At 45.4% G+C, this 23,644-nt stretch overlaps 1 protein-coding gene across 3 annotated transcripts in view; it reads left to right on the top strand.

Annotated features, from left to right (window-relative positions):
• The window catches only part of INTS9 (integrator complex subunit 9), an 88,058-nt gene that overhangs the window by 34,800 nt on the left and 29,614 nt on the right, over positions 1-23,644 (top strand). For all 3 annotated transcript variants that reach the window (XM_069850658.1, XM_069850659.1, XM_069850657.1), the window contains 3 exons: positions 4,465-4,576; positions 12,669-12,849; positions 16,608-16,668. In XM_069850658.1, coding sequence (XP_069706759.1) covers positions 4,465-4,576; positions 12,669-12,849; positions 16,608-16,668 — 354 coding nt within the window. The remainder of the gene's footprint in view (positions 1-4,464; positions 4,577-12,668; positions 12,850-16,607; positions 16,669-23,644) is intronic.

Below are 23,644 nucleotides of genomic sequence, written 5' to 3'. Positions count from 1 at the left end.
GCTCCAGTCCTCGGATCGTCTTTGTAGCTTCCTCTGGACCCATTTCAATAATTCCATATCCTTCTTATGTTGGGGATTCCAGAACTGGACACACTACTCCAGGTGGGGTCTTATGAGACTGGAGTAGAGGGAGAGAATCCCCTCTCTCAACCTGCCGGCCAAATTTTTTTTTTTTTGATGCAGCCCAGGATACGTTTGGGTTTCTGGGCTTTGAGTGCACATTGCCGGCTCACGTAGAGCTTCTCATCAACCAGCACCACCAAGTCCTTCTCTGCAGGTCTGCTCTCAATTACTTATCTCAATCACATATCATAAGCTTTTTGAACCATAGCATGAACTTAGCACTTTTCCAGCCTTCTGGAACTGCCTCTGTAGTTACTTAAAGCCGATATCAATTTACCAGGCTGTAATCAGCCACTTCTCTTACGGTGACGAGGCACAGATTATTTGGATGTACAAAGGGAATAATGCCTCTTCCTCTTACATCTTGTCTAATATACACAGTAACAGCCTGAAAAGCATTTCCTTCTTTCAAGGTGCAAAGAGGATAAGGATCATATCACCTATCCAGAACTGGTCCTCCCCAGTCCTTCCCAGGGTTGCTCAGGGAGGATGGTGGTTGCCCAGGGAGGTAGTGGAGGCCTCATCCCAAGAAGCACTCAAGGCCTGGTTGGATGGGGCTCTGAGTAACATGTTCTGATTAAAGATGGTTGGAGTAGATGACTTGTAAAGGTCCCTTCCAACCCAAAGAGTTCTATGATTCTATTCTATTCTGTGAGTCTTATTTTTGCCAACACTGGGATTTAAGTGGTGACATAATGGAGATGGCAGCACGGGTGGGAATCAGCACTCACGGGAAGAGAGTGGGATTGCTTCTTTGGTATAAATTACAGCTTAAATGTTTCTTGAACCGTTAAGTTGCATCTAGGTTACATCTGTTAGGGTACACCTGTAATCAGTCCCTCTCTATTGACAACAGGTAGGAGGTGAATCGGTTGGCTTAGCTCAGATATAGCAGATCAGCTGAAGCTGTGGGCAGTGAATGCTGGCAGATGGGCTGATCTTGGATGCAGCAGCAGAAATCTCTTGTGGAATCCTCAGCGAGCCTGCAGGGAGTGCAGGTGAAGGGTTCAGCAAGTCTGTATTTCATAGAATCATAGAATAACCAGGTTGGAAGAGTAGCTGCTGAAAGTAACTGCAGAGCTTTAAGGAGTTTGTTTGAGAGTTAGGTCTGGCACCATTAATTGTTCCCTTAACTTCTGCCTTCTGACAGATGGTTTCTATTGAAAGTTTTGCCTCGCCTGCTTCTGAGGCTGGAACTGACACCGTTGCCACTGAATGGAGAGCGGGAGTTGACAGCAGAGGTTCAGATGTGTCACTAAAAGCCTTTTAAGACATATTCCTTACATTAACCCCCAAAAATCAATGCAGGCCCTCTCAGTGCAACTGCAGCTGAAATTATGCGTATCTAATATGGCATAATCATTATGTACATTACCACAGGCAGATTCGGTATTATTTTTTATTGCATTATTGGCGTTTCATTTCATGGATACACTATGGAGAGTCAAAGATGGCAATAAATCTCATGTGACAGGTCTGGTCCTACAAGGTGGGGCACAGCGTAAACTTCTGTCAAAGTTGATATGAAGTTTTCCTGTGTGTTTAACAGAGCAAGGTCTTTCTCAGCTACCTAAGGATGGCACTGAGGGCCTTTGAGCAAGCACCTGTAGAGTGCTCTTCTAAGTTCTGTAGAGGAAATCTCTTCATCGGGCTCTTTTGGTAGGAGTCTTCCCTGGTTGATGAGACTGAAGAGGGTCTATTGAGAATAAATAAGCATAAAATGCCATGCAACTGGCTGCATTGCCCACCTTCACTTGAATAGTAGCTGTAGGAAGTGCATTCTAGCCCATAGGGAAGCTGAAAGTTAACTTTTCACTATAGCTGTACTGCATCTGCAGTGAAAAAAGTGAGTTTTTCTTTTTCAAGATTGAATTATGCTAGATTTTGAGTGTCAAGAATATGTGTTTAGTATATACAGGGGTTGCTACATGGCCCAGTCTTGTTCAACATATTCATCAGTGACCTGGATGAGGGGATGGAATTTGCCCTCAGCAAGTTTGCTGATGATACAAAACTGGGAGGAGTGGCTGATTCACTGGAAGTCTGTGCTGACATTTAGTGAGACCTGGATAAGCTGGGGAGTTGGGCAGAGAGGAACCTAATAGAGTTCAACAGTGGCAAATACAAGGTTCTCCACCTCTGGTGGAACAACCGCATGCATGAATACAGGTGAAATACAGTTGTAAAGCAGCTCTGCAGAGAAGGACCTGGGAGACCCAGTGGACAAGCTCACCCTGAGCCAGAAATGGGTCCTTGTCACCACAGCAGCCAGTGGCATCCTGGGGTGCGTGGAGAAGAGTGTAGGGAGCAGGGCAAGGGAGGTTCCCCTCCACCTCTGCTCTGCCCTAGTGAGGCCGTACCTAGAGTCCTGTGTCCAGTTCTGGGCTCCCCAGCTCAAGAAAGACAAGGAATGACTGGAGAGAGTCCAGCTGAGACCACAGAGATGTGAGAGCACCGGAGCATGTCTCCTGTGAGGAGAGGCTGAGTGAGATCAATTTAGCCTGGAAAAGACCGAGAGGAGCCCTGCTTATCAGTGTCTGAGGGGCAAGTGTCAAGAGAATAGGGCCACACTCTTTTCAGTCATGGCCAGTGACAGGACAGGGCAATGAGTGGAAACTGCAGCACAGGAAATTCCACCTGGTCATGAGAAAAAACTTGTTTCCTGTGAGGGTGATGGAGCACTGGAACAGGCTGCCCAGACAGGTAGTGGAATCTCCTTCTCTGAAGATATTTAAAGCCACCTGGACGCGATCCTGTGCAACCTACTCAAGGTGACCCTACGTTAGCAGGAGAGTTGGACTGAGTGAGCTCCAAAGGTATCTTCCAACTCCAACCGTTATGGGATTCTGTATGAGGTCACAAGTGTAATTTCTGAATATCTACTCTTATGTTTGCTAATGGAGAGAAGTAGGTATGCATTTTCATTCTGCTTTAATAAAATGCCAGTATAAAATATGTCGAATGATTCACCTCAGTGAAAAAAGCGTGAGCCTTTATGCAAAGTTGAGGCAGAAGCAGCATTTGCTTTAACATTACACTGCCTGCCAGTGGCCAGGTCACCACGCTTGTTTCTTTGCACTAGGGGAGAGGGCTAAGCCAAGTTAGATTGGCTTTATTGCTTTAGCTCTGGTCTTGCATCGGGAGCACTGCTTTTTTGTATGGATTTATTTTTATGCAGTTGAAACTGGGATTTTTCACCTGTTTTCAGCTGCTGACTTTTAAGGAAATACTTGTCTGTTTGGCCTGACGCTACGGTTGCATTACAAAAATTAATATTTATGATTACTTCTTAGATAAGTAAATAACATTTCTTGGTTTCTAAACCATTTTTTTTCAACCAGCAGTAGCTGTTTACCATTTCACAAAACCAGGTTTCTAAAAATGCCTGTGCAAACAATCTGAAATCAGTATTTGAAAGTCATGGCTATAACGCTGTGGACCGAAGAGTGGCCTTCACAGTCAAGGGAGAGCCTTATACCACGTTCAGATTCATACACAAAACTGAAAGCTTCGAGCCTAATGTCCTTTGCTGATCTCTTCCCTTTCAAAGAGCAGCCTGATGCAGTGGGAAGTGTCCCTGCCTATGGCAGGGGCAGTGGATCTGGATGGCCTTTATGGTCCCTTCCAACCCAAACCATTCTGTGATTCTATGAAAAAGAATCCACTGAATGGCTAAGGGAAATGTTACTGCCCCCTGCAAACAGTGAGCCCTGGAATCAGGGCTGACACCTCAACTTGCAAAGGGAAGCGAGTTGGGAACCAGTGCAGCCATAGATAGGGACACAAGTGTTAAACCCTTCTGGAATGCATTGCCTCATCCTAAGGAAATTATTGTTTGGTAAGCGGTCAGCTCCTCAGGCCATGAAATTATTAGTCCACGGACACTTCTTTGAGGTGGACCGAGTTATAGTTCCATTGTTTCTTTTGGGCTGTAGTATGCAGGTATCATAGAATCGCAGAATCATAGAATGGTTTGGATTGGAAGGGACCATAAATCCCATCCAGTTCCACCCCTGCGATGAGCAGGGACACTTCCCACTGCATCAGGTTGCTCAAAGCCCCATCCAACCTGGCCTTAAACACCTCCAGGGATGCGGCAGCCACAACTTCCTTGGGCAACCTGGGCCAGGGCCTCCCCACCCTCAAGGTAAACAGTCGTATGTGTTTATTAACTCCAGTTACATTTCTACAGGTGAAGGGATGTTAAGTTTAAAGTATTCCATGTGTTCTCCTTCTTAGTCACTGTATCTGCTATGTGTTGCAAACCTCTTGGTGCAGAGGAGACAAACCTGTGTTATATCTCTCATGTTTTTAATTTTATTTCTCTGTGCTCTCTTCCAGCCCATGGACCAGACTTCTCTTAAAAATAGTGATGTTCTCATCCTGACAGGTCTTACGCAAATCCCTACTGCAAACCCAGATGGCATGGTAGGAGAGTTCTGCAGCAACTTGGGTAGGTCGTTGGAAGAAGTCTTTTGCCTGTTTTATTATCTTATTCATTGCTTTGGGTGGGAAATAATTCTGAGATTCCTGGAATTGAATAAGTTGTCCAGCTATTGCTTCTGGCATAAAACTAGCTGTTTAGATTTTACGATGTGCTCCTGATGTCATTAATACGGTAAGTGCTTGGAGAGACACAAGTTGTACCTAAAATGTTTTGGAATGGAACAGGTATAATGAGATTTAATCATCTGCTGCTCTTGGTTTGCTAAGTATATCGCTTAGCTGCCAACAGACTACATGTTGCCTAGGTTTTGGATATTGTTCCCTGCTGAAATATTACTATTTCCTTCCTGTATATCAGCTGGTGTAAAATCTTTACATGGTTTTTTATGACTTTCAGTTTTGAAAACAAGCACATCTGCTTCCCTTCTTACACCTGATTTTTAAATACATCAAAAGCAAACAGCACAATCTCTGTTTAAAAAAAAATATCAAGATATATTTATAGACTCCAGAAATATAAAACCTAATCAGACGCTTTCACAGCTGGAAAAGCTGATAATTGCAAAGCTCTGATATCAGTGTGAATGGCAGCATTTTTCAGCCTGTTTGGAATGTCACATTCAGTGCTGTTCTCTTCTTTTCTCCCCTTCCCCCACCTCAGTTCCTCTATGCTCTCACCCTTCTGTCATCAAACCCCTTTCTCGTGTCTGTCCTGTTGTGTATTTATAGAATGGTTTGGGTAGGAAGGAACTTTAAAGCCCATCCAGTTCTACCCCACCTCCCCCCACCATGGGCAGGGACACCTCCCACTGGACCATGTTGCTCAAAGCCTCATCTAGCCTGGCCTTGAGCACCTCTAGGGATGAGGCATCCAATCTAAACTTCCCTTGGCACAACTTGAGGCCATTTCTTCTCATCCTATAAGTTGTTATTTGGGAGAAGAGACCAACTCTGCCTCGCTACAACCTCCTTTGTCTCAAAGCAGATGAACCCTCAAAAAACTCCTAATTTCCAACAAACTGAAGGCTTCAGTTTTACAAGTGTCAAAAAGAAAGGACTTTTTCCTTAATTGAATATCTGTGTAGTGTCTCACCATCCCAGTGTGAGCCTGCCATGGCAGTGGAAGACAAATAATACCAGGGATGTGGTAGGTTCCTCCATCTCTAGATCAAAATCAGATATCACTGTTTAGAAAATTTTCGTTTCAAGCAGGAGTCATAGGTCATGTTGTGCAATTTACAAGATAAAATTACGTGGAATTTGGGGTTTCTTTATATGAAAAGATGGGTTGCAGGGTCAGGATGATTCCTTATAGTGTAAGTACTGGTTAATAGAGTGTGTTGCGGCGTTTTATAAGAATGATAATCTTGGATTATACCAGAGGTCCTCTCTGCTAGCATCCTGGCTCCTGCAGGGCTTATGAGTAGAGGTCTAGAGAAGTGCAGAAGAACAGGATGAGACTATGAAGTACTTTGCCCTCCTAATCTCATAGAATCATAGAATCATAGAATCACCAGGTTGGAAGAGACCCACCGGATCAGCGAGTCCAACCATTCCTATCTCATCACCTTCTACTATTTTTATTTCATTAATTTCCTGAATCAGATATGGCTTTTGTGTAGACAGTAACATGCAGGGGATTTCTCTTCCAGGAACTTGTTCAACCTCCCCTTGAAGCTGTGTTAATTCCAAACACTTGTGACTTCCTTTCCTGAGTGGTGCATATGTTTGTGTGTTATGGTCTGTTTTCATTGTTTTCAAGCATTGTTAATTTTATTACCCCATGAGCTCTTGCAGTTAAGCTTTGGTGACCTTGTGCCAGATCCAGATGTGCTGCCCTTCTCTGTTCCTTATGGACATTTATGGGGGTTACTGTCTCCCTGGCATATGGTAGCACGATTACAACCTATCATCTTACCCTAAACCACGGAGGAAGCTGAAATTTCTGAGCTGAAATGTTAGATTTCCGTAACATCATGGAGTGGTTTAGATTGGAAGGGGAAGGGACCTTAAAGCCCATCCAGTTCCAACCCTCTGCCATGGGCAGGGACACCTCTCACTGGATCAGGTTGCTCAAAGGCCCATCCAACCTGGCCTTGAACACCTCCAGGGATGGGGCAGCCACCACTTCTCTAGGTCACCTGGGCCAGGGCCTCCCCACCCTCACAGCAAAACATTTCTTTCTAGGATCTCATCTAAATCTCCCCTCTTTCAGCTTAAAACCATTATCCCCTGTCTGTCACTACACTCCCTGACAAAGAGCCCTTTCCCAGCTTTCCTGTAGGCCCCCACTTTGTGCCGGAGTGGCCACGGAGAGCTACATGCTGCCCTGCTGCCAGCTCTGCTCCAGCAAGCACCTTGGTGGTCACTCCTGTCTTGAGCTGCAACAGCCATATGCTAAGTAAACAAGAGCAAGACCTTTGTTAATTAAACTGCTTTTAAAAATTAAACAAAGTCTTAGAGGTGTAGCTTAGGCCAAAGCAAAATCCAAATGCTGAATGCATATAAATAAATGTGTTACATACATAGGTACAGGTGGCTGTTTATCTGCACAAGTTGTTGGGGTTTACAGAAACATTCTAAACTATTTTGAGGGGTTTGTGCAAGGTCTTCAAGCCAGCTTCTATTTTGAATGAGACAGATTTGTTTGAGCAATTGTCAGGGCAACCCCAAACACAACCAGAGACTGCACAGAGATTGGGTTGAGAGTAGCCCTGAAGACAAAGGCTTCGGAGTTCTGGTTGATGAGAAGCTCAATGTGAGCCAGCAATGTGTGCAGCTGAGCAAGCCAACTGTGTCCTGGGCTGCATCCAAAGCAGTGGGACCAGCAGAGCGAGGGAGTGGATTCTGCCCCTCTACTCTGTTCTGGTGAGACCTCGCCTGGAGCTCCGCACTCAGTTCTGGAGTCCTCAGTGTAGGAAGGACATGACCTGTTATAGTGGGAGGAGGCCACAGAGGTGATCTGAAGGCTGGAGCACTTCCTGCTATGAGACAGGCTGAGAGAGTTGGGCTTGTTTAGCCTAGAGAAGAGAAAGCGACAGGAAGACCTTAGAGCAGCCTCCCAGTACTGAGGTGAGCTCCAGGAAAGCTGGGGAGAGGCTCCTGATCAGGGAGTGCTGGGATAGGATGAGAGGAAATGGTTTTAAGCTGAAAGAAGGGAGACTTAGATTAGATATAAGGAAAATACTGTTTGCTGGTGGTGAGGCCCTGGCCCAGGCTGCCCAGAGAAGTCATGTCTGTTCCATCCCTGGAGGTGTTCAAGGCCAGGTTGGATGGGGCTTCGAGCAACCTGATCCAGTGAAGGGTGTTGCTTCCCATGCTAGGGGGATGGAACTGCATGGGCTTTAAGGTGCCTTCCATCCCAAACCATTCCATGATTCTGTGATTCTATGAAACTCAGAGAAATTAGGGAATTATTAAAAATGAAAGAGAGATACATGCTTAAAATGATGCCATTGTAAGAGACTGGAATTTGAGTGGTATTTGCCAAAAACACAGTGATCTGAAGAAATAAAATGTTTATATGAATAATGTAGTGGTAGAGCTGTCTTTTACATGACATCATCAGTATTTATCCATCTACCCCAGCATCAGGAGTAGTAAATAGTAAATCAGTTTTCTTTTAAGCGTGTAAAGAAGTCCAAAAAGCATCAGGTTGCTTGGAGAAGCAACAGAGTAGGTAAGCTGAGTTTTTTGGGGTTTTTTTTTTGAGTTTGAAAACAAGAGTTTTCATGTATTTTTCCTGTTTCCAAAACATTCAGAGAGCTCTGGGAGAAGCTCAGAATGTACTAGGGAAAAACTATAAAGCAGAAACTGGAAAAATGAGGGAGGAATATGTTTGTGAGTAAAAGTTGCGAAGCACAGAAATATAAGTGTGAAAATTCCACCTTGATCTCTGTTTTCACCCCAGTATGCAGAGTTGCAGAAGCTGATTCCCATTATTACCAAGTCACAAGCATGATTTCTTCCCCGCATTGTGTGTGCAGCACTGAAGCCATGCTCTGTCACTTCTCCAGGTTATTCACCATTTACCCCAAACCCCTTTTTCCTGTGCTCAGCACTGCAGCACCAGCACTCTCCAGCTCAAGAAAAGCAATTGTGTTTTTACGTTGCCTTGGGCATCATCAGCAAAATTGCCAGACTGCCTGTAGGGACAGTTTGTGATATTTTGTGTTTATGCGCATGTGTTTATATAAAGCTGAAAAGAGCACAGTTTGCTTTTTAGGTGCCAACTTGACCTTGTGGTGGCAGCTGTTCGAAAAGCAAGTATCTCATTGTGAGTTGTGAATTGAACAACTTGTTATGGAGCTGCTGAAAGAGACTAAATTTGAAATGCCAAGATTATTATACAGCTTTGATGAAGAGAGTGCATCCGTCAGTCACAGAGATTAATTGGGCCTTAAACAGCTTTCAAATTATTCTACCACTCTACTCCACTCTCCTGGGACCCCACCTGGAGTCCTGTGTCCAGTTCTGGAATCCTCAACATAAGAAAGATATGGAGGAGGTCCAGAGAAGGCCACAAAGATGATCTGAGGGTGGGAGCACCTCTGCTATGAGGACAGGCTGAGAGAGTTGGGGTTGTTCAGCTTGGAGAAGAGAAGGCTTCCGGGAGACCTTAGAGCAGCCTTCCATTATCTGAAGGGGCTCCAGGAAAGCCATGGAGGGACTTTTTACAGGGACATGTAGTGATAGGAGGAGGGGAAATAGCTTTACATTGGAAGGGGGAAGATTTAGATTAGACATTAGGAAGAAATTCTTCACACTGAGGGTGGTGAGGCCCTGGCCCAGGTTGCCCAGAGAAGTGGTGGCTGCCCCATCCCTGGAGGTGTTCAAGGCCAGGCTGGATGGAGCTTGGAGCAACCTGATCCAGTGGGAGGTGTCCCTGCCCACGGCAGAGGGTGGGACTGGATGGGTTTTAAGGTTCTTTCCAACCTAAACCATTCTATGATTCTATGAAAGTTGTCGTAGTGGTGCAGAGAGCCAGACTGGACCAGCTGCTTGCATGGAAAGCGATGTGCTTGTAAAGCTTTTCATCCCTGTTCTGGAGAAGCTGAGAGGTAATTCTTATCCCTTTATAGAACTGCTTAAGAACGCCCTCAAGTAGTGCCTGCTGTGCTGATCACCGCATGTGCCGATAAACTTGCACGGAGGCATTGAGTGCTATAGTCTAAACTGAAAAGCTGTCACATGGAGCCTTGCCAGTGGTGTAATGATAGCTGTGTTTCTGGCCTTTCCTGGGCACTAGGAATATTCACCAGGCCACTTTCAAAATTGTGTCACTGGGTACCAGGAACATGATATTAAAAGGGCCAGCAACCCTGGGTCTATGGCTGAGTGAATAGGACAGCTGGCTGAAAGCATGGTCTGCTCCTTGGATTGTGATTTTATATTAATTATTGGTAACCAGCTCTCTTGGTAGTTCAGCCAGTATCCTCATTTGAAGCAGAGGCATATCCTTTTCCTTAGCATTTTCCACTGACCACTATTGTGCCCCGTACTCTGCATTCCTTTCCTCTTCCAGATGCAGCTGTCTAGGTCCTTATCTTTCCTCTTTGCAGAATTTTTGGATGCATAATGAAGCAGTGCAAATTCCAGTTCTGGAACCAGAGGCTTGGCTTTCAACCCCCAGATGGCTTTGAAGATATTGTTCTTAATCTCCTCATTCCTCTCTTCACATCCTGTTTACAGATGGAACAGTTCAGTCTTACACATGTAAGAGAGATAGTTCTGCACATTGCTGGGATGTTTTGTAGCATAGAATCATAGAATGGTTTGGCTTGGAAAGGACCTTAAAGTCTATCCATTTCCAACCCCCTGTTATAGGCAGGAACACCTCCCACTAGACCAGGCTGCTTAAAGCCCCTTCTGACCTGGCCCTGGACACTTTCAGGGATGGGGCAGCCACCGCTTCTCTGTGCAACGTGGGCCAGTGCATCACCACTCTCAGCAGGAAGAATTTCTTCCTAATGTCTAATCTGAATCTCCGCCCTTCCAATTTAAAGCCATTCTCCCTTGTCTTGTCACTGCATGCCCTTGGAAAAAGTCCCTCCGCAGCTTTCTTGTAGCCCCTTCCAGGTACTGGAAGGCTGCTATAAGGTTTCCCCAGAGCCTTCTCTTCTCTAGGCTGAGGAACCCCAAATCCCTCAGCCTGTCCTCATAGCAGAGGTGCCCCAGCCCTTGGATCATCTTTGTGGCCTCCTCTGGAGCTGTTCCAACAGTTCCATATCTTTCTTATACTGGGGATTCCAGAACTGGGCACAGGACTCCATGTGGGGTAAAGTATTGCTATTTGTAGTCACAGATATTTTGATGGTATTGTTTGTATGTGACTTGAGAAAACCTAGGCTATAAATCCACTGCACTGCAGTGATAACATAACTCTGATACAAAAGGTGTCTGACCGCTGGCTGTTGTGAGCAGCATGTAAAGACAGTGACTGCTAAAAGAGTTAGGGACCTAAATGCATGTGAAAAATCCTACTATACAGTTTGCATTTCCCTAGACTCAATAAAACCTTTAGACATTCAGCCACAAAAACCTTCCTTGAGCATGTAGGTGGGGTGAAAAGCCCCTTAATGTGCTAAATCTGTACCCCATCAAAGGCTGTCAATAAATTGATGTGAAGGAAGTGATTATGGTGGGACGTAATATGTGCGTTTTCAGACTCTTTCACAGCTTTTTGTGTAATGCCTTGTGCATAATGTTACTGCTGCTGCGCTGCAATTAACAGCAGTAGATGGTTTTACCCATCACCACAGATGAAATCCTAGTGAGGCAGCAATTGCTCCATGAGCTGGACAATATATTTCCACTTTCCCATAAGGAACAGCATTTTTGTAATTCATTCTGCCAAAAGAACGAGGCGTTTGCTCTGTGCTTGCTTTTGCTGTTGTACTCAGATCTTGATTACAGAGTATTCCTATTTTTCCTTTTTCCAATTTTCTCTAGTCCTGAGATGACTGCCATTCATAGAGGTTTTAAATCGTTCTTGTTATATTCAAAGAACAGAAATATTTAGAGTTTTTAAAAAGGAAAAGCACTCCAGCACCCAAATCTGTCTTTGAGGGCTGTTTGAAGTAACCACATCGTCAGCCTTTCATTTGGAGTACTGAAAACTGAGTTCAGAACTGTTTACCACATGTAATGCTTTCAGCTGAGGCTCGTGAACTGTTGTCCTTTCCCTCTGGTGGACAGCTAATAGATGGAGCAGGTTTTATTTTGATGGTAAGGTGTTTTGTCTCACTCATTTATCCTTATGTGCTGGTGCAAGATCGCCATCTCGTGTCAGGAGTTTTGCATGTGTTCAGTCTGTTCTGAGCCCCCCAGCTAGTGGAGTATAATCCTGTACTCCGCTAAGCCTGGAGAAGGCAGTAAATCATAGAATCATAGAATGGTTTGGCTTGGAAGGGACCTTAAAGCCCATCAAGTTCCAATCCCCCTGCTACAGGCAGGAACACCTCCCACTGGATCAGGTTGCTCCAAGCCCCATCCAACCCGGCCTTGAACATCTCCAGGGATGGGGCAGCCACCACTTCTCTGGGCAACCTGGGCCAGGGCCTCCCACTCTCACAGGAACACGTTTCTTCCTAAGATCTCATCTCAATCTCCCCTCCTGCAGCTTCAATCCTGCATACCCCCAATCCCATCCCTGCTCTCCCTGATCAAGAGCCCCTCCCCAGCTCTCCTGGAGCCCATTTCATTACTGGAAGGCTGTTCTAAGGTCTTCCTGGAGCCTTCTCTTCTCCAGGCGGAACAAATATAATTCTCTCAGCCTGTCCTCATACAGGAGATGCTCCAGCCCTCTGATCATCTTCGTGGCCTCCTCTGTACCTGTTCCAACAGTTCCTTATCCTTCTTATGCTGGGGATTCCAGAACTGGACATGGGACTCCAGGTGAGGTCTCTCAAGAGCACAGTAGAGGGGGAGAATCACCTCCCTCAATCAGAAGTGTTTCTCCCAATTCACGTGCATAATGTGTTCTAATTCATGTAGTAGCTTCTTTACATCCCTGATGTAGTATTTGGAATTAAGGAATTCTATTGAGAAGTTTAAATATGAGCCCTATTAACTGATATTTCTCTTTCTCTCTCCCTTAGCTATGACTGTCCGAAATGGAGGAAACGTGCTGGTTCCCTGTTACCCCTCTGGAGTGATCTACGACCTGCTGGAATGCCTGTACCAGTATATCGACTCTGCTGGCCTCTCCAGTGTCCCTTTCTATTTCATCTCCCCTGTTGCCAACAGCTCACTTGAGTTCTCCCAGATCTTTGCTGAATGGTAAGTGTTAAAAGGCTGCTTCATCAGCCTCAATTCACACACTCAGCTGTGGCAAATAGATACATTCAGGTCATCTCTACTTGGCATATTCTCACATACCCTTGATTAGAAGTGTGAACACGTTTCTTGAGTCACAAGGGTGTGCACACGTGTGTAAGTAGATGTTCTATAATTAGGGAAGCATCATTTCCTGTAGAACATGCAACCTCAAATAATCCGTCCTTTTTATTACTTGCAATAATGATTAAATGATGTACTTTACTTGACTTGAGGGAACTTTAGCTGTGCCTGTTTGCACATCTTATCCCGTGTCCAAAATGATACCGTGGTTTCCCTGTAGAAGCGAAATAGATTTTTCAGGGTTAATTTTGCTGAGCCAGCAATGTATTTTGATAGAACCATAGAATGTCCTGTGTTGGAAGGATCGTTGAGTCCGTCTCCTATCACTGCGTAAGACAACCCCAACATACATGCCACGTGTCTGAGGGCGTTGTCCAAATGCTTCTGGAATATTGTCAGGCTTGGTGCCGTGACTGCTTCCCTGGGGAGCTGTTCCAGTGCTCCACCACCCTCTGAGTGAAGAACCTGTTCCTAATATCCAACCTGACCCTCCCCTGGCACATCTTCCTGCCGTTACCTCAGGTCCTGTCATTGGTCACCAGAGAGGAGAGCTCATACCTGCTCCTCCTTCCTGCTTTGTGAGGAAGCTGTAGAACACAATGAGGTCTCCCCTCTGTCTCCTCTCCTCTGGGCTGAACAGACCAAGTGACTTCATCTGCTCCTCAAATGACTTCCCCTGTAAACCATTCACCAACTTTGTGGCTTCCTCTGGACACTCTCCAGTAGCTTTAGGTCCTTTTTATACTGTGGTGCCCAAAACTGCACCCAGTGCTCAAGGTGGGGCCGCACCAGAGCAGAGTAGGACAATCCCCTCCCCTGACCAGCTGCCAATGACGTGCTGGATGCACCCCGGGACACGACTGTCCCTCTTGGCTGCCAGGGCGCACTGCTGGCTCATGTTCAACTTGCCGTTGACCAGAATCTCCAGATCCTTTTCTGCTGGGCTGCTCTCCAGCCTCTCGCTCCCCAGTCTGTACGGACGGCCAGGGTTGCTGTGTCCCAGGTGCAAAATCCAGCACTTGGCCTTTTAACTTTGTGTGGTTTTTTGTGGCAAAAAAGGCCAACAGTATCCTGGGCTGCATTAGTCAGAGGATCAGGTCAGGGAAGGGGATCCTCTCTGCTCATTGCTGGTGAAGCTGCACAGAGAGCCCTGTGCCTCCCTCCAGGCTCCCCAGTACAAGGAGGATATGGGCTTACTGAGGTGAGGCCAGCATGGGCTGCAAAGGTGATCTTCCAGATGAGGAGAGGCTGAAAGAGCTGGGACTTTTCAGCCTAGAGAACATAAAGCTCCAGAGGATCTTATGAGTGTTTATACTTGATGGGAGGAAATGAGGATGAGGGAGCCAGACTCTTCTCAGCAGTGCCCACTGACAGCAGCGTGTCAAGACGCACTAATTAAAACACATAAATTTCATCTGAACAAAAGAAACACTTGTAGACTGTGAGTGTGGTCAAACACTGGACTAGGTTGTGCAGAGAGGTGGTGGAGTCTCTGTCTATGGAGATATCAAAACCCAGCTGGACACAGTTCTGGACAACCTGCTTTAGCTGACAGTGCTTGAGCAGAGTGAAGAACTAGATCATCTGAGGGGAGATCTTATTGCTCTCTACAACTGCCTGTAAGGAGGTTGTAGCAAGGTGGGTGCTGATCTCTTCTGCGAGGTAACAAGGGATAGGAAGAGAGGAAAAGGCCTCAAGTTGTGCCATGGGAAATTTAGACTGGATATTAGGAAAAATATCTTTACTGAAAAAGTGGTGAAGCATTGGAAGTGGCTGCCCATGGAAGTGGTGGAGTCATCATCCCTGCAGGTGTTAAAAAAATATATAGCTGTGGCACTCTAGGACATGGTTTAGTAGGCACGGTGATGTTGGGATGATGGTTGGACATGATCCTAGAAGTGTCTTCCAACCTAAATGGTTCAGTGATTCTATGATCTCCAAAGGTTCCTTCCAACCTCAGCCATTCTGTGACTCTGAGCTGTGGAAAAGAGAACCCAGCAACTTGTAACTGGTCCTAAATTCTTACAAATAGAGAGGTGCTTTAGATTATGAAGTAGAGTAAGTTAGTTTTTCCTTCCTTTCTTCCAGCATTTTAGTCTAGAGTTCAGGAAAAAAAAAAGAGAGGTCCAGAAAATCTTAGGTGCATCATAAAGAGGATTGAAATCTGGTGGATTTTAATTGCATTGCATTCAGCAAAAGTAGGAAAACCAAACATCACTGAACTGGTCAGTCTTCTCTGTGCTCACCAGGATGTGTTGACTCATAGTTTATAGTTGAACAATTGTTAAGGTTGTATTTATGTGGTCATTTCATTGCAGTAGCCACTGAAGTGGTAGCTGCACAGTTCTTGTTGCAGTAATTCTTTGGGTTACGTATTGCTGTCAAAGTAGCAAGAATGAGACGTGTGCCAGTTGGGTCTTTTGATTTGCTGTGTCTAGCTGGCACGGTTCAGCACACAAGTGTTCAAACACCATGTTTTTGAATTCTACTTTGCTGTAGTGGCTTCCATTTAAAAGTCAAAACCAGCATGAGCTGCTCTCCAAACACTTACGTGTAAGGTAAATGCTTGACTTGGGTAGAAACAGAGGTGAAGGTTAAACATCTGTAAAACAGAAGTTTGGGGTCAGAACAGGGGCTGAAATTCAGGGATTCCAGCCCTCCAAATCGACTATTTAGTCAGCTAGAATAAATGCCCTGCTTTTAGTATCTCTTAGGCTTTGTCAAATTTAGTTTGACTCAGGCTTATTGCTTTATAATAAAGTGAAGAAGTATGAGGTGGGTAGTGTTTCCCAGAAAAGGCCATCAGGACAGTGTCACTGCAGGTAATTGTAACGTCACACAGGCCTCCAACAAATGTCTCTGTAATAGGATGAATCAGGAGTCTGGCTGGAGCTCATCAACAACTCTCAATATATATGTTTTAAAAATAAACGATTGATGGAACATACCAGGGAACAGCGAGCATTATGCCATGGTGAGAAGCAGTTTACCAACACTGTAGCTGTGACAGTAAAATGCACAGGGGAATTAGACTATAACAAACGAAAGGACCAAATCATTGCTAAGAAACGGGATGAGGCAATTGGAATTTCTCGTAGAATCATGGCATGGTTTGGGTGGGAAGGGGCTTTAAAGCGGCTCCAGTTCCAACCCCTCTGCCAGAGGCAGGGACACCTCCCACTGGATCAGGTTACTCCAAGCCCCATCCAATCTGGCCTTGAACACCTCCAGGGATGGGGGAGTCACAGCTTCTTTGAGCAACCTGGGACACTGCCTCAACACCCTCACAGGAAAACACTTCTGTTGAGAGGTGATTTGGCTTTGCAGCAGCTGCTTAAGTCAGGATATGAAATGATGGGGATGCTGAGTTACAAATTTGTCTTCAGCAGCACAGGATTTCTGTTATGTAGTGTGTACAAAATTACCTCAGCTTTTTTGCACCATCTCTAAGTGATCTCACTCTGACTGAGCTGTCCTGTCCTGTAGGTGTTGATCCTCTGAACTGGGAAGCAACAAAACAGCTCAGTGATTTTGCACCCAACGCTACTGATAGAAATGGCTGTGACAGTAGATGGCAGCAGACACTGCTCGATGTGCCACAGCTCGCTAACCCAGCTTATTTTCCTTTTCTTTTAAAGGTTGTGTCACAACAAACAAACAAAGGTTTATCTTCCAGAACCTCCTTTTCCCCACGCTGAGGTAAGGAAACCACGGTCTTGCTCTGTTTCCTAAGATCACAGAGTGAGCCGGTTTTCCTGTTTGGCTGTTGTTTTTCTGGTGCACATTTCTGCCGCTCTGTAATACTTTTGTGTCATTATTCATACAAGTTTGGTTTTGACTTTGCTTTCTGTGATTAATTTGGGAGCATGGGGGAGGAATGAATAATGGTGTTCCCTCAATTCAGAAATTATCATGGTGTTTATTTCAGCATATAACTTACATATGCTTGCCTGGTTTACTTCTTCCCCCGCAGAAGGCTATCTGGCACGCACATGGCTGAGTGTTTTCTCTTATCAGGCTGCAACCACAAATATTCCCTTTGTCCAAGCAGTTTATTTCAAAGTCTGTAAAACTAAGAGCTTGTTATCAGGCACAGCTTAGTCATCCCAGCTCCTACCTCTCTAGCTGAAATAGGAAGCATGTTGTCTGCTGCAGGAGAAAAGGTATCTTCAAAGACAGGTTTGGTATGACAAAGTTCAAGCTTGCAACACTGAGTGCTCTCACTGGTAATTTTAAATGAAAATACTTAAGCTGGCATCTTAATGAAACAAAGGGGAATAAGGTTCCTATCTTTGGGGGGATCACCCTGCAATGTATATTGAGGGGATCTTCCCCACAGCAAAATGTGTGCTTCCAGCTCAGAAAACCAACCATATCCTTGGCTGCATCCAAAGAACTGTGAGCAGCATGGCGAGGGAAGGGATTCTTCTCCTCTACTCGGCTCTTGTGAGACCTCACCTGAAGCCCTGCATTCAGTTGTGGAGTCCTCCACACAGGAAGGACATGGAGCTGTTAGAGTGAGTCCAAACAAGGAACACTATGATCCAAGGGCTGGAGCACCTCCCGTACAAGGACGGGCTGAGAGAGTTGGGGTTGTTGAGCCTGGAGAAGAGAAGAATCTGGGGAGACAGGCTACAGGAAAGCTGGGGAGGGGCTCTTTATCAGGGACTGCAGGGATAGGATGAGGGGAACCAGTTTTAAGCTGAAAGTGGGAGATTTAGATTAGATGTTAGGAAGACACTTTTTACACTGAAGTTGATGAGGCACTGGAACAGGCTGCCCAGAGAAGTGGTGGCTGCCCCATCCCTGGAGGTGTTCAAGGCCAGATTGGACGGGGCTTTGAGCAACCTGATCCAGTGGGAGGTGTCCCTGTCCATGGCAGGGGGTTGGAACTGGATGGGCTTTGGGGTCTCTCCCAACCCAAACCATTCTATGATTCTGTAATTCACACCAATAAATCAATTCCAAAGCCTGATCACTCAGTCCAACACTCTATAGCCATGCTGCTGGCTATGCTTTCTAATTTCCCCTGCATCTCTGCTTTCTGAGGTGTCCTTGTTGATCCACAGCGTCATGGGTTTCACTGACAATCTGTTCTACCAGTGGCATCACTTAGAAATTTTAGTTCACAATATGCACTGTAACTGGCAGGTTTAAGTGAAAGCCCTTCCAAAAATTTGAAGCCAAACGTGCAGCTGTCAAAGGCAGGATTAATTAACCTGTCTTACATGGTGGGTCTTTGTGTTTGTAGAGCGATAACTGTGTCCTCTAATTTTTAGGACATTTTCTGTTCTCCAGAGGCCTGGTGATAATGCAGTTTTGCCAAATTATTGTTTAGCTGTCAAGCCATTCACCTGTGCTTCATGTGCTGATGAAGGTAATTGTCTAGGAAAGCCCCACCACAGTGGATAACAGATCAGTTCCTTGTGGCAAAATGCAGTGCACAGAGGGAGTAATTTTCCTGCTACTGGCTTTGGCTGACGAGGCCAAATCATACAAGTTATCGTAGAAGCATAGAGGTCGTAAAAAATCTCTAAGCTCAGCCAGTCCAGCCATCAGCCCAGCCCCACTGTGCTGACTGAACCGTGTTCCCAAGTGCCACAGCCGCAGATTTTCACAGAATCACAGAATCACAGAATAACCAGGTTGGAAGAGACCCACCGGATCATCACCCCTCTGGGGATGGAGACTCCACCCCTGCCCTGGGCAGCCTCTGCCAGGGCTTCACCACTCTTTTGGTAAAGAAATTTTTCTTAATATCCAAAGCTAGAGACATTTTATCGTGAGATGCGCAGGCAGCTGCCATTCTGAGGCTTCTTACAGGGTAAGGATTGTCTTAAATGTGCTAAATGACATCATAAACCATGTGTGCACATCCCAAATTACGGAATGGCTGTAGGCTTTAGGCATTTCAGTACCGAGTGACCATCTACTGCACATTTCACGGTACCTCATCTAACACAGCTAAAACTGTGTTCGGCTGTTCACTTACAGCTGCTCTACAAACATTGGGAAGTGGAGTAAAGAGTGAGAAGTGGAGAAAACAGTGGGAAGTGGAGGAACCTGCACAACCTGCACCCCATGATGGGCTAAATGGATCTTTTCATTGCTACGTCCTGATACATATTGGGTGTTTTGCAAAATCCGTTTGTATGGTGGGAGGCAGCAGCCCTGGGCATATAGCAATACTCTTTCAAAAGCCTGACTTAGCAGCAAAACCAAAACAAAGTCATATCCAGACAAAGAAAGATTGAGGCTGCTGTTTCATTTAGTGTTTTTCCTGAGATCATAAATCACTGAAGTTTACACATGCTTGAAGGCACCAGATTGGATTGCTCCTTTCTGTTCTGTAAAGTGCATGGGACGTTTTAAACAATCAAAGCATGTTGGGATCTATACGATGACCGATATCGAAGGTAGCCACGCTCACCAGCACAGTGCCCAGATGTCCATGTCAGGTACTCTCTGCTCATCATGTGCCTTCAATTCCTTGTTGCTGTCCTCTGAGGGACAGCTACTGACATCCTTTTACTCCTGTAATTCTCAGCTGCCTTGGGCTGCATTCCAGTTTTAGCAGTACCTACAGATGGTTATGGTTTAATGCTGTCATGCTGTTCCTAAGGCAGGGGAGAGGAGCTGGGCTTGTTTTTCTTCTATGAAATATAGAGTTGGAACAAACAGTGTAAATGGAAGACAGGCAAAATCTTGGAGCTGACACTGTAAATGTAACTCATAAAACTATGAAACATCCATATGGCATCCAGAGGGGCCCTGACAGGCTGGAGAGGTGGGTCTATGCGAACCTCATGAAGTTCAACAAGGTCCTGCATTTGGGTCAGGGCAGTCCCAAGCACAAGTACAGGCTGGGTAGAGAACCAATTGAGAGCAGCCCTGAGGAGAAAGACTTGGTGGTGTTGGTGGATGAGAAGCTTAATGTGAGCTGGCAATGTGCACTCACAGCGTAGAAAGCCAAACTGTATCCTGGGCTGCATCTAAAGCAGTGGGACCAATAGGGTGAGGGAGGGGATTCTGCCCCTCTGCTCTGCTCTGGTGAGACCCCACCTGGAGCCCTGCATCTAGTTCTGGAGTCCTCAGCACAGGAAGGACATGGATCTGTTGGAGTGAGTCCAGAGGAGGCCATGAGAATGATCTGAGGGCTGGAGCACCTCCTATATGGGGGCAGGCTGAGAGAGTTGGGGTTGTTCAACCTGGAGAAGAGAAGGCTCTGGGGAGACCTTAGAGCAGCCTCCCAGTACTGAAAGGGGCTCCAGGGAAGCTGGGGAGGGGCTCTTGATCAAGGAGGGGAGGAACAGGATGAGGGGGAATGGTCTGAAGCTGAAAGTGGGGAGATTGAGATGAGATCTTAAGAAGACTTTTTTTCCTGTGAGGGTGGGGAGGCCCTGGCCCAGGTTATGCAGAGAAGTGGTGGCTTCCCCATCCCTGGAGGTGTTCAAAGCCAGGTTGGATGGGGCTTTGAGCAACCTGATCCAGTGGAAGGTGTCTCTACCTGTGGCAGGTGGTTGGAACTTTATGGGCCTTAAGGTCCCTTCCAACCCAAACCATTCTATGATTCTATGATATAACCTCTTTTCAGTAGAATCTTTAACACGTGTGCTCTTTATTCCCTGGCAGAAACCCTGTTAAGCCTGCCAGAGTATCCACAGTTGGCTCAGTTGCTGTGATGGTTTGGTATAAATTTACCAAGCCAAATAGTCTTAATACAGACCTGGCCTGAGTAACCTGTCCGTGGCCATAAGATCAGTGTAGCTAGGAGGGAGCAAGGACTTGGACTCAAGGCTTCCAGTTACAAAGTTAGAACCTTAGTGAGCAGCCAGGTGTTTTACTTGGGTGGATACTCTCTTTCTAAACCTGTGACTCCCTGACCTCACAATCAGGAGCTCTGCTTCCCTGTACTTAAAGGAATTTTTAATGAATATCAGAAACAGACATTGAATGATCGTTTCTATTAGATAGGATGTTAGTGGAGAATTGCCTTACTTTGTTCGAAGTAATGGTAGGCTTGTGCAATGCAAACTAGACGGAAATTGCCTATCATGAAAGACGTGCTTAGCTGCTCAATTGTTGGAAGAAAATGAGGAATTACTCAGAAATGCTGCTTAGTTATTAGCGAGCATTAATAACATTCCTGGCATGATACATCAGAAAGGGACAGGCCAGGAAATAAGCTTCTAATTATCTACAGAACAAGTCCAGCCCAGCACGCTCTCTGGTCCTGAAATTCGATGTTCCTGTTCATTGTATAAACACCAAGACTTAAAAACAAACAAGGCAAAAAATAGCGAAATTGTTGATGTAGTCCCTTGCATGAATGAGTTCCAGTGGTGCCTCATGCATAGTATAAAAAAGTACTTCCTTTAATCAGTTATAATTGTATTTTGTGCTTCACTTAACTGTCCCTTTATTATTGTTACAAGAGGATAAATAAAAATGTCTTAGAATTGTAGAATCACAGAATGGTTTGGGTTGGAAGGGACCTTAACCCCCTCACCCCTTCCCAATTCCACCCCCCTGCCATAGGTGGGGACACTTTCCGCTGGATCAGGTTGCTCAAAGTCCCATCCAGCCTGACCTTGAACACCTCCAGGGATGGGGTAGCCACCGCTTCTCTGGGCAACCTGTGCCAGGGCCTCACTGCTCTCATTGTGAAGAATTTCTTCCTAATGTCTAATCTGAATCTTCCCCTTTCCAATTTAAAGTCACTTCCCCCCCAATCCTATCACTACATGCCCTTGTACAAAAGTCCCTCACCAGCTTCCCTGGAGCCCCTTTCAGTACTGAAGGCTGCTCTAAGGTCTCCCCAGAGTCTTCTCCAGGCTGAACAACGCCAACTCTCTCAGCTTGTCCTCGTAGCAGAGATGCTCCAACCCTCAGATCACCTTCATCTTCTCTACAATTATTCTTTTTGTCTAACTCTTCTCTCTATACTAAGTTGTTTGAAGGTTTTTCATTCTGTTTGCATGGAAATTTTCCAGGTTTGTGATTTATGTTACCTGGTTTGAACTCATTCCTTGTTCTGCTGTACTGAGAAAAAAAGACATTCTGTTCAACTCTTCAGAGAAACTCCCCCCTTGTTACTTCTACTTTAATGTAGTATTAAGTGTTCATCATATCTCCTGCACCATCGCAATTCATTATTATTGTGCCTTGGGGTGGCAGTTTGTTTCCTAGCATCCAGTCAGAGTGAGTGGTTGATTTACTTCCCTTCCATTATGAGCAAGGCTTGTGGTCTAAAGTGCTTCCAGCTTGTAGGGGGCACTTGGACATCAATTCCTACTAAAGTTAATGTGAACGGAGTGTCCAGATTCTTGCAAAAGCTTTTGAAGTCTCATCTGCAACCTTTTATCTTCTTTGTAAAGATTTTTAAAGCACTTCTTTTTAAAGGTATTGGTCTGTGATTGCTGGGGTAAGAGTTGCTGTGGCTCTGTTGGAGAGAGTTTGCATCTGGAGCAGGACTGATATACATTCCAGGCAGTGATTTCTCAGGGGGAAACCTGGGAGGTGGAGTAGAGAAACAGTCAGGGAAGGAGGGTATGGCTTGCTCTGCAAATGGCTCTCCCCTATGCTAAATCAAAAGTGCTAATTCAGTTTTACCACCAGCACTTATTCTGATGGGGAAGAGAGGAGAAGGAGCACAAACCGGTGCAACAGAAGTTTCTGCAAAGTTAAAAACTGGGGTTTCCAAATGTTTGTGAATAGATCAGGCTGTCTGAGGGAGGTAGAGGCTTTCACTTCCAAGGCAGTTATATTCTAGGATCAGCTGTCTAAACAGGCTTAGATTTAAGCTCCACAATGTCTGGCTGAGATGCTGGGGAGCATAAATCAGTAATTTGTTTTGCTTACTAATGTTTTTCTGGTATTATAGAAACTTGCAGTGTTTTACCAAATTCTTTGAGCACATGGGAATGTCCCATCCTAGTGCAGCCACAGCTGAGGAATTACCCATCTCCCCAGCCATTTCAACAGGAGCCATGGATTGTACCCCCTGCACCATCCCTTTGGTAGAGGTAGAGGCCTTATAAATGAATAGTTGAATTGTTAAAATCGTTGAATTGTTTGGCTGGGAAAAACCTTTGAGATCAGAGTCCAACCATACCTGTCCACTGCTAAACCGTATCCCTGAGCACCTCATCTGCCTGGCTTTTAAATACATCCAAGGACTGGGACTCAACTACTGCCTTGGGCAGCCTCTGCCAGTGCCTGAGAACCCTTTCTGTGAATATTTTTTTCCTAACATTTAATCTAAACCTCCCCTGGCACAACTTGAGGCCATTTCTTCTCATCCTATCACTTGTTACCTGGGAGAAGAGACCATCACATACTTCACTCCAGCCTCCTTTCAGGGAGTGGTAGACAGCGATAAGGTCTCCCCTCAGCCTCTAGGCTCTTGTTCTAGCAAGGCAAAATGAGAAGCTTTTGCCCCTTTTCCTTTCTGCTCAGTCTTTACAGAGACAATTTCAGGCTGTAAGAAAAGTGAATCCTGACTTCTTTATATGTCCCCAGCAGAAAAATCTGAGAGGTAATATACAGTGATCAGTATTTGCTAGTGAAGGAAGAATTCGGGTTTGCTGCTCTCATATTAAGGATTCTGCTAGCAACATCCAAGAGAAATGGCTACAAAAAGCCTCCTTTTCTGACGGAAAATACCCAGGATGGA

The sequence above is a fragment of the Phaenicophaeus curvirostris genome, chromosome 2 (assembly GCF_032191515.1).
Source record: "Phaenicophaeus curvirostris isolate KB17595 chromosome 2, BPBGC_Pcur_1.0, whole genome shotgun sequence".
Classification (NCBI taxonomy): Eukaryota; Metazoa; Chordata; class Aves; order Cuculiformes; family Cuculidae; genus Phaenicophaeus; species Phaenicophaeus curvirostris.
Note: the sequence above shows the minus strand (reverse complement) of the source record. Positions and strands in the feature narration are given on the sequence as shown.